The sequence below is a fragment of the Zonotrichia albicollis genome, chromosome 14 (genome assembly GCF_047830755.1).
Source record: "Zonotrichia albicollis isolate bZonAlb1 chromosome 14, bZonAlb1.hap1, whole genome shotgun sequence".
NCBI lineage: Eukaryota > Metazoa > Chordata > Aves > Passeriformes > Passerellidae > Zonotrichia > Zonotrichia albicollis.
In genome coordinates this window covers 15,590,057-15,600,027 of record NC_133832.1, presented here as the reverse complement: position 1 = coordinate 15,600,027, position 9,971 = coordinate 15,590,057, and the positions used below count along the sequence as shown (strand labels likewise).

Here is a 9,971-nt window from a genome sequence, read left to right as displayed (position 1 = left end):
GGCCCGGCCGGGAGTGGCCGCACCAGATCCTGCAGCACCTCGTCCTCCCCTCCCCTGCATGAAGGCAGCGTCTCGTCCCCCCCAGCACAACACGGAGCCTGCACCGGGCCACCGGGTGGGTTTATTGGTATCAATGTCACAGAGCTGTGCACAACATGTCACGGGCAGGTGACAGCCACACTGGTGAGGCGCTCAGCCGGAGCCATTGGACCCTGTCCCTGTGCTGGTGCCCGTGGGAACAGGGAGCACCGTGGGGCTTGGCAGCGTGGCGGGCCCGGGAGGAGCTGCAGCAGCTCTCACCACCACTACCTGGTATTGGAGTGGGTGAGGAGGGGGCACCTATGGGGACTGTGAGGGCCTGAGGGGGCTGTGCCAGGTGTGGCACAGTGGGGACACTACAGGTGGCTGTGTCCCAAACTGGGGCGTGGGGGGCCGGCAGCTTAGCTCTCCTCTTTCTCAGCTTCCTCCTTCTCATCTTCATCATCCTTCTCCCCCTTGAGCTTCTGGCGAGCAAATTCCTCGATGACAATGTCCTCCTCGCTGGAAGGGAGAGCAGAGCACAGTGAGCCCACAGGAGGAGGGGAAATTCCTGCTGAGTCCAAACCCTGCTCCTGATGGGAACAGCACAGTGGTCACCCCAGCCCTGTCACCCCACTGAGAACACTCAGGTCACTGTGAGGCACAGCCTGGCCCCAGCACACAAACCCAGGCTCCATCATTGTGAACCTGCATGCCCCAAGGAGCTGGGCCTGCAACTTCTGGTAGTTTTTCACACAATATTTTGCATTTCCAAGGAAAGGAAAACAAAGAGCTGAGTTACCTCCTTGAGAAAGGTGAGCAGCGAGTGACAGCAAGGGAGAGCACAAAGTGGGGGAGAAAACAGAAAAGAAAGAGTCAGCAAAAGAGATTCCAAAAGCTTGGGAATGTGAAATGGTTTAGCAAAACCTACATGGAACCATGGTGGATAGAGACCAAGAGATTTCCTCTTTGGAAGTTTAAATGCTCTCACTGGGCTGGGAAAGGGATAAGTGTGAAAGCCTGGAGTTGCAGCCTGGTTTCCCAGGCCCCAAATCCCAGTGCTCACATCCTGCTGCAGGGTGTAACCAGACACAAAACCTTTGGTGGGACCATGGTGTCAGGAATGGATTTGGCACTGCAGCTTCCCAGAGGGAAGAAATCCCAGCTGTGGCTTCAGCTGGAAGAAGCTGATTTGGGAGGAGAAGCCTCTGGTGCTGGGGAATGTTCAGGGGCACAGGGACATGTCTTCCAGCAGCCCAGGGAAATCTGTGTGGGGACCAAAATCATAGAGACATCTTGTCCAGTGATGGCACCTGTGGCTGGAAGACACAAGTCCCTGCCCTTCTGAGGGACAGGGCAAGGCCTGGCCTTGCAGCTGCTGTGGCTGCAGCAAAGGGAATTGTCAAATATGCCCTGGGAGTTTGCAGAACACATCTCAATGTCAGGATTTGGGAGGGTAGCTGCTGTGACACAGGCTCAGGGCTTTGAGACCTGGGTGGTTTAATCCAAAGGTGTGACCTCAAGCTGGGATGTCACATCCATCTGTTGTGGATCTGTGTGGTTTGTGTGTTAGAAGGAACATCTTTTTTACCTTGGCTTAGCTGTATTCCAGTGATAAGCACAGGGAGAAAGGGGTGGGGGAGAGAAAAGATGTGCAGGTTAATACAGAAAGGACATTTCAACTGACAGCTCTCCTCAATGCTTGGGTGCTTTCCTGGAAAGAGGGACAGTGGGAAGGGTGCTATGGGGAGAACATTTCCCACCCTGCTCCAGGACATCTGGACAGCTGTGCCCATCCCATGGGAAAACTGCTCCCATCCTGTCCCAGCACAGCTGGACAGCTGTGCCCATCCCACAGAGGGCACAGCAGGGCCCTTGGCATTGGGGCAGCTGCACTGAGTTGTTTTCAGCAGCTCCCCCTGAAGCAGAAGTGCCTTTTCCCCTCTGATTTTCGGCAACATCTCACACAGGACTCACAGTCATCAGGCTTCGGGTGCATGAGGATGACAGGCATCTCCACCCCAACATCACTGGAAGGAAAAGCAGCTCTGTCAAGGATCCTGCCCAGCACAGCCCCACTCCCAACCCCACAGGCAGCTCCCCTTACCTGGCAGTGAGATCCCCCAGGATGCTGTGGCAGCAGGAGAGAAGGGACAGAAATGAGCCAAGGCAGAGAAGGGGAGGTGTTAGGCTGTGCTTTATACTGAGGTGGAAGATGGTTGATAATAGGGGTGGTGGAGTGGAGGGTCAGAGAGCAACCCAGAGGAGCAGGGCAGGGATGAGGGGGCCCATGGTGAGTGCCTTCTCATTTCCCTGGGGTACAAACCCCCCAGCACCGCCCGAGCTGATGGCCCCTGACTCCCCTGCCCACAGAGCCTCACCCTCCTCGGGACACCACCAGGTTGACCTTCACTTTGTAGGACACCAGGATGCCCAGCACCTCCTTGTCCATGCCAGGTCTCAGGCTAGGAAAAAGGCAGAGGGGGACAGTGAGAGGCCAGTGCTGCCTGCAGACCCCATCCACCCCCCATGGCAGTGCCAGGGTTTGTGCCCTGCACCGTGTGGAGTGCACTGGGGTTTAGCAGGGGAGGAGAGCAGGAGAAGAGAGCAGAGGGCACTTGGGGGAAGCCACAGAGAAGCTTCTGGAAGCCCCTTTGAGCTCTGCAGAGGGATTCAGGAGCTTTGAACAGCATTGGAACTGGGAAGGTGCATCTCTCCTACGGGATGGAGAGGTGACAATGTCACAAAAATCTCTACATTTTCCAGCTGGATGGGGAGGGCTCAGGAGCCCTTGGTGGGAGCCCAGAGCAGGGGAAAGTGGGGGAAGGCATGGTGGGGAGCAGGGGGAGCCCATGCAGCCCTCACATGGTGGTGGAGGCCAGGTTGGTGTCCTCATGCTTGAGTTTGCCATCGAGAGCGAGGCCTCGCTTCTGGCGGTTCGAGGAGAGCAGGGGGGTCACCGAGTACGTTTTGGAGAAGGTGGAATTGGCAGCCACAGTCTCACTGGAAGGGTGGGAGAGAAGAGCTCAGAGCCAGCCCCAGCCTGAGGGTGCTCAGCATCACTGCAGGCACCTGTGCAGGGCCAGCCCTGCCCTCCCCATGCAGCTGCTGGGCCATTTCCTCCTTTCGTTCCCTCCTCTCCTTCCCCTCTACAACCACTTCTTTTTTCTCTGCACCACCTTTGCTCCCTCCCTCCTCGTTCTCAGGGTGGCAGAGGCTGTGTCTGGCCTCAAAAATGCAAAGTGAGGAGATTAAGAAGCCTGGGAGCAGCTGTGCACCTTCCCCAGGGACCTTCCCAGCCACCACCAGCCTGTGCTGGTGGGACGTGGTCCACGGCCTTCCCTGTCCTCTGCTTCCTCTGCACCTGCTCATCTAACCCAGACTTTTTTGCTGCTTGGTGTAAAACTGTCACATCCTCTGTCCCATCCTCCTCCTCTTCCTCATTTCTCTTCCTCCCTCCCAGAAATGCCACTTCACCTCCAGCCCCTATCCCTTACTTTATCTCCTCGGAGCACACAGTCTTCGTGTACTTATCCAGGGAATACAGGACCACGTCTGTGATCTGATCCACTGGGGACAGACAAGGGAGAGCCATGTTGGTGACCTGGCAGGGGCTCACAGTCCCCATCTCTGTCAGTGATGGGTGCTGGGACATGTCCCTTCTGCCCCTCTCTCACCTGAGATCTTAATCTTTTTCACAACCTTGTTGGTGGTGTTGTTGATGTTGACGGTCACATTGATGGGGTCTCCATGGTAATAGATCTGCAAGGGGAAGAGGCTCAGTGATGTGATCAGAAATCCTGGTCCCCATCCCTGACAGAGGGGACAGTGTCCTTACTGACCTCCTTGTCCAGGGAAGCTTCGAGGTGCAGAGGCTTGTCTGACATCATGAACTGCCGGGTGGTCTCGGCTCGCGGGGCCGGCCCCGTCTGTGCCGGGGCGAACTGCACCTTGCGGATGATGAGGCGCACCGAGTTCCTGTGGGGACACAGGTGGCACCCCCAGTGTCCCCCACAGCGTCACAGGGACTCTCTGGGGACTTTACAGTGTCTCCAGCCAAAGGGTGAGCGTTTCACCTGGCTCTGACACAGGGATCACTGCCCCAGTTTCAGGCAGAGTTCCCCATCCAAGCATGGCACAGGCTGATGGAAGGCCCTCAGCCTGACCCCTAAACTGATCACCCCAAAAAGATCCTGTGGTTTAGTTTTAGGGCCAAAAAGGGGGAAAGGGATCCCCTGAAAATACCTCTTGTGGATTTTCTCCTCCAGATTTTCAGCACAAAATCCTTTGACCTCGAAGTCCACGCCACAGGCCTGGGGAAAGGTATGTGGTCACTGAGCAGGAGGGGCTCAGAGCTGCCTTGTCCCTTGTGTTCCTTCCTTCCTCCACTGCATTCCCAGAAATCCTGGCTCTGACTCCAGCCATCCTCCCTTCCCACCCCATGGGCCATGAGAATCAATTCTCAGTTTTAGCACCCCGTAACTCAACCCCTTCCCAGGGAGGATGGTCCAGGGGACACAGGCTGGGGACAGCAGCTCACCTTTCCCACATCATCTGGCCCGGGCTGGAGGGTGATGGAGCAGGGCAGGTTGGTGGCAATCTGGGCAGAGCAGGGAAAGAGAGAAAAAAGAGGATAAAGGGCGTGCTCAGAGCTGAGCCCTGGTGACACCACGGAGCCACATGTCCGGGAGGGGCTGAGCAGCCCTTACCTCAAAGGTGAAGGGGTAGGCGTTCTCCCCGAGCTTCTTCATCAGCTTCTCCTGCAGAGGAGTGAGGGTTTTGGGGGCCTGGTCTGGCACAGGGGGGTACAGCTGGGTGGTCAGCACATAGATGTCCTTCCTAAAGGTCAGGCCGATCACGTCGAGGTCATCGCGGCCGTAGCGGAAGGCGCAGGTCAGCGTCACATACACTGAGCCAGGCAGGGCAGGGACAAAGGGAGAGAAGGGAAGGCACAGGGGGTGAATAAAGAGGCAAGAAAAACTGTTCAAAAACTCTTCAGCAGAAATGAGACTTCCTCAGACACTAAATATGAACAGGATCCCTCATGTCCTTTGCTGCTGCGGCCCTGATGGACAGCAAGCTGTAGGTGGCACAGAGCAGTCTCAACCTGAGCACAGCTCCAGCTTTGGGCTGGTTCCATCTCATCCCCTCTCCTCATGCTGCATTTCTGTATCAATACCTTTCCTGTCCTTCAGGTACTCCGGGTCAATCAGGCAGACACCATCTGCAAACAAGCAAAAGGAGAAGGACCGGTGAGTTCAGCTGCATGGGGAGATCTTTGCTAAAACACAGCTTTTTAAACCCAAATAATCCACTTTACAGCTGGAAGGTGACAAGAAGAGCTGCTGCCAAGGGGGATGGTGATGTCTCCTCCAGCAGCGTGGCTGGGTTGTTTTGCAAAGGGACTTTGTCCCCTTCCCCACAATTTTTCCTAAGGATATTTGCAGGAAAACATGATATTTGCTCTTCCAGAGCTGCTCCTCCTGCTCTACCAGCAGCCCACAACGCTGGGGCTGGCTTCCCCAGCCTCTCTTTCTTGTCCTTCCCCCTCAGTGCTGGGCACTGCCCCACTCACCTACAGATTCCACTGAATCCACGTTATCCACATAATCTCTCTTCCCTAGGTACAGGGAGAGCTGGAAGCAGCACATGGGAAAAGGGAGGGAGAAAACAAGTTAAGGTTTGCCAGGGAATTCACCCAAATTTCAAAGCCCTGAGTTGTGTCATGGGGTTTGTCACCAGGCTGGACCAGAATCACCTTGAAGGGGTCATATCAGGGTATTTTTTAAATTTCTGTTTTGAAAAGCCTGTCTTGCAGTGACACCATGGCAGGTCCAGGAATCAATCAGATTTCGAAGGGAAGGCAGAGCCAGCCCGGATCCTGTGGGCAGATCCAGCCCAGGGGGATCCCAGCACAGCCCAAACATTGGGCTGGCCACACAAGGGGACAGACACATCAGGGGACAGGGCACAGAGACTCACCTTGCTGTTGGGGCTGGTCTTCTTGAAAACCCTGTGGAGAAAACAGAGGTGGATGTTTGGGAATGCCTTGGACAAAGCTGGATGGGACGCAGGGACATGATGGGCTGCCCTACAAATGTGCTGCATCACCAAGGGTGTCCAGTCCCTGGCGAATTCCTTGTTCTGCAAATTCAGGGCCAAACCCACCCTGTGTGGCTGCCCCAGGTGGGTTCCTGAGCTCAGGGTGACCATGGAGGATTCTATGGAGGACCATGGGGGGATTCTGTGTCTTAAGGGCAAGTAGAAAAGAAAGGCTAACACAGAACTCCATGACAGCTCCATGGGAGCTCACATTCCAGCTCCTGGGAGCAGCAGCTGGGCCGAGCTGGGGTCTCATTTTCCCCCTCTGCTCCTGCCCTGCTCCATCCCAATTCCAGATAAATAAATCAATAAAGATACTTACTTTGATCCGTCTCCCATTTTAGCTCAGTGCAGGAATGTCCACAAGGAAATCTGTGGGGAGAAACAGGGAAAGCACTGCATGAGGTGCTGGGGAAGAGGCAACTCCACAACTCCAGCCACGGCCACCATCCAACATTCTGCACATCCCAACAAACTGCAGAGCCCTCGGGACAGGGCACTGCCACCTTTGCAGAGCTTGAGAGCTACAGGTTTGCCTTTGGGGCAGCACATGGGAGCTGAGCCAGCTCCTTGTTCCCAGCCAAAAAGGTGAGGAAGTGAGAGAGAGTTGGTCCAGAAAAGAGGAAGCTCAGGGGTGATTCCTAATGGAGCAGGTTCAAGACCGGGAAAAGCAAAAAAATGAACAAAAGGCTTTATAGAGTCTCAATGTTAATGGTTTTTCCTGGAAATTGGCAGTCATGGCTCAGTGGTAGGAATGGGCTTGTTTTGTCCTGTCACTCCCAGGAAGGTGAGGAAAACCCAGGGAGAAAGTCAAGGGAAGCTGAACTGCCCATGGAAAGAGGGGTCTCTGGGCACAGGATCCCTCCTGATCCCCAACCCTCTGTGCTGGGAGTGGGGCTGGAGCTGCCCAGCCCTGCCCAAGCTCTGCTGACTTCAGCCTGTGGCCAGGAGGAACCTGCAAAGATCCCACTGATCACCAGCTGATTCTGGGATATTAAATGGGATGAGCTCAGCCTCTTAGGGATAGGCAGCTCTGACATGAGCACAGCTTAAGCCCAGGCACGATTTTAAGCCCCAGGGGCACGTGGACAGTGTTGCCTCTGAACACAGCCTCAGGGAAGCTGATGAGAGAGAAGAAATGGCCATGGGAGTGAGAGGATTATTCTCTTCCCCCCAGGAAGACAAGAGATTAGTCCCAAGCTCAGGATCTTTGAGGTCCTTTGGTGCTGTGGGATGTGAAGTTTGGGAATCCTCACAGGGTGCGAAGGTGCAAAGGGAGTGGGAGCAGAGTTTGGCTCACTCCAGACCCTAGGAATTGGGGATGAGGCAATGAAGGGTGGAGGGGAGAAGAGCTGAACTCCTGCTCTGGATCTCCCAAGCCCCAAAGAGGGAACTCAGACCCTCCCTGGCTTGGCTCAGCTGTCCCATGCCGGTACCCAACCCCTCCACCACGTCCTTTGGCCACACTGGAATCCTTTTTGTCCACATTTTCCCCAATTTTCAGCTGTAAACCACCCTCCTTCCAGCCACAACCCAGCACTAGCATCCTTGCCCTGTTTTCCAAAGCCTCAGAACCCCGGAGCAGTGGCAGGGCCCAGGCAGCAGAGCAGGCAGCACTCACCTGGCAGCTGGATGGACAGACAGACGCTCTCCTCTTGCACTCCCAGCAGCTCCCAGTGCCACCCAGTCACTACAGGCTGCTCCCAGTGCTGCAGGTTCTTATATCCCCCCTGGCTGTCCCTCCCCTGGCATCTGATCTCGCCCACTCAGCCTTGGCTGGGCTGGGGGGGCTGTGTGTCTGTGAGGGCTCCAGGAGAGGGACTTGAGGGAAGAATCCTATTAGTTGATTAATTGGGGAGACGCTGCATGAGTAAGAGTGGGCTATAAATACAATCCCTTGCTGGAGCCCTGGGAAAGCAGCTTAGAGGGATTGGCAAAGAGGGCTTAGGAGCAAGGTGATGGTAATTGAGGTGGAAGCTCTGCTCCCGGTGGGAAGGAGTGTGGATTCCCACAGGGGCTCTCTGCAGCTGCTCCCATGGCAAGGGGAGGTGGAATGGGTCTGGGCATGGGCTTGGATGGAGGTGGCAGAGGAGGGACCAGCCTGGAGCTCTCCCTCCCCTTCCTGGCTGGATAACAGGAGGATGGAGGCACAAGCAGCTCCCTGCATGGCCAAGGTGCCCATGAGGTTGCTCACCTAGAGGTGACCTGCCATGGCCCAGGGCACAGAGGCCACCCTCCCCATGGGGACACTGCTGTGCAGGAGGGTGGGGTGAAGGCAGGATTCACCCTCCCTGAACCAAGAGGGAAGGACCAGCTAGCCCTGGTGGGTGGGACACAGAGCTGCCACTGTCCCCAGCACAGCCTGCCCAGCCCAGCACCATTTCATAACTCCAGGCTGGCCTTGACTGATCCAATTAGTGCATCATTAACTCCAGGTTTGCTGCAGCAAAGAGGAGACTGTCCAAGAGAAAGCCCAAAGTGGCTCTGCTTTATGGCTGCCAGGCAAGCAGAATTCCCACTGCAATCCTGCCACAGCCATTGTATGAGATAACCCCCGTGGGAATGGCTCTAGGGATGGGGCACAAGGACAGCTACAAACTGCTCCAGCAATGCCCCACTCACCCTCCTCACCTCCAGCACCACTCCAGCCCTTCCTTTGGGGCTGCTCTTGGTTCTGTCTCAACCCCCAGAGCTGAGCACTGGGATCTGGATATCCTTGTAGGAGCTGTGCCTCCTCCCAGGCCCCTGCATCAGCTCAACACCATTCATCACCTGGCTACCAGCTCCTCCCAAACACAGCTCACCTGTTCCCCCATGGCCACCAGGAGCCAGCATGCCATGCCATGCTATGCCATGCCATGCCATGCCATGCCATGCCATGCCCAGCAGCCCCACTGCCAGGGCTTTAGCTGCCAGCACACGTTCCCTGGGGCCGAGACTTGTGATCTCTTTAATTGCACACAGGAGAGCTGCTTAGGGTCCAGATTAACGGGCGCTATTTCTGCCACAGTCAGGGGGACACGTGAACTGTGACCTTCACACTGGCAGGTGAAAGAGGAGGAGGAGGAGGAGGCAGCCCCACTTGGACACCCTCAGCCTCACCAGGGCCCCCAGCATTGTGCCTGGGGCACGTAATCCTGTGCTTTGTTTGTGGCTCTTCATTACTCTCTTAATGAAAGTCCTGTGACCAGGGCCACTCACAGGCTCTGCAGGGTCTGCACGGTGTGGTGAGGTGGAGGGCAGGGCTCACCTTGGGTCCCTCCAGCTCAGCCTAATCCCAGCTGGGTGAATTCAGCCTTGCCCAATCTGGGGAGCAGATAATTCCCGTCCCTAAAACAGTGGGGAGATGGACAGAGGTCACATCCCTTCCCACACTCTCCTTGTGCTCCAAACCAAGCACTGGGGAAGGAAGCAGAGTTCAAAACAGGGAAATGAAAGAGACTTCTTCCTGTGCAATGAATGGCCAGAGGTTCATCTCATCTCCTCATCCCACCATCCCTCCAGGTACATGCACTGTGTGAAGCACAGCCCAGCCACTTCCAGAGGGCAGGACACCAGCGGGTGTGGGGCTGGTGGAGCGTGGTGGCTTCATCCCTCTGTCCCAATGGAGTGTCCTGCCTTCCCAGGGAAGGGCCACGGGGCCTCCTGCACCCACAGGCTCTGGAGGGAGCCTTGGTGCAGGCAGAGCCCCTCTGGTGAGCCCACATTGCCTTCCCAACCTCACCTGTGCCCAGGTGCCTCTGGCTGGGTGCCAGCTCCGCCTCTGGCACTGCACACCACGGCCACCTTACATAAACACTCACAGCAGGCACTGCTGATTTCCCAAAGCCCTTCAGAGCTCCTGGGCTTTC

The 9,971-nt window shown here is 56.2% G+C and overlaps 1 protein-coding gene across 1 annotated transcript; it reads right to left on the bottom strand.

Moving 5' to 3' along the window:
- Positions 1 to 303: 303 nt before the first annotated feature.
- On the bottom strand, positions 304 to 8,232 carry ARR3 (arrestin 3). Its single transcript, XM_074551554.1, has 18 exons — positions 7,742 to 8,232; positions 6,443 to 6,492; positions 6,001 to 6,031; positions 5,594 to 5,654; positions 5,198 to 5,242; positions 4,728 to 4,927; positions 4,559 to 4,618; positions 4,264 to 4,331; positions 3,861 to 3,996; positions 3,696 to 3,780; positions 3,516 to 3,588; positions 2,884 to 3,021; positions 2,400 to 2,483; positions 2,126 to 2,149; positions 1,996 to 2,048; positions 1,610 to 1,619; positions 821 to 823; positions 304 to 540 (listed from the first exon to the last, which is right to left on the bottom strand). Exons 2-18 carry the CDS (start codon positions 6,457 to 6,459, stop codon positions 441 to 443), a joined length of 1,188 nt encoding a protein of 395 aa, XP_074407655.1. The 5' UTR covers positions 6,460 to 6,492; positions 7,742 to 8,232; the 3' UTR covers positions 304 to 440.
- Between the last annotated feature and the right edge of the window lie 1,739 nt (positions 8,233 to 9,971).

Excerpts from the sequence above, each read along its gene's own strand:
- ARR3 (XM_074551554.1), bottom strand. Across the intron at positions 3,997-4,263 it reads GAGGAGAAAATCCACAAGAG|GAACTCGGTGCGCCTCATCA; the intron begins GTATTTTCAGGG and ends GTGTCCCCACAG. Across the intron at positions 3,022-3,515 it reads GTGTGCTCCGAGGAGATAAA|TGAGACTGTGGCTGCCAATT; the intron begins GTAAGGGATAGG and ends CCACCCTTCCAG.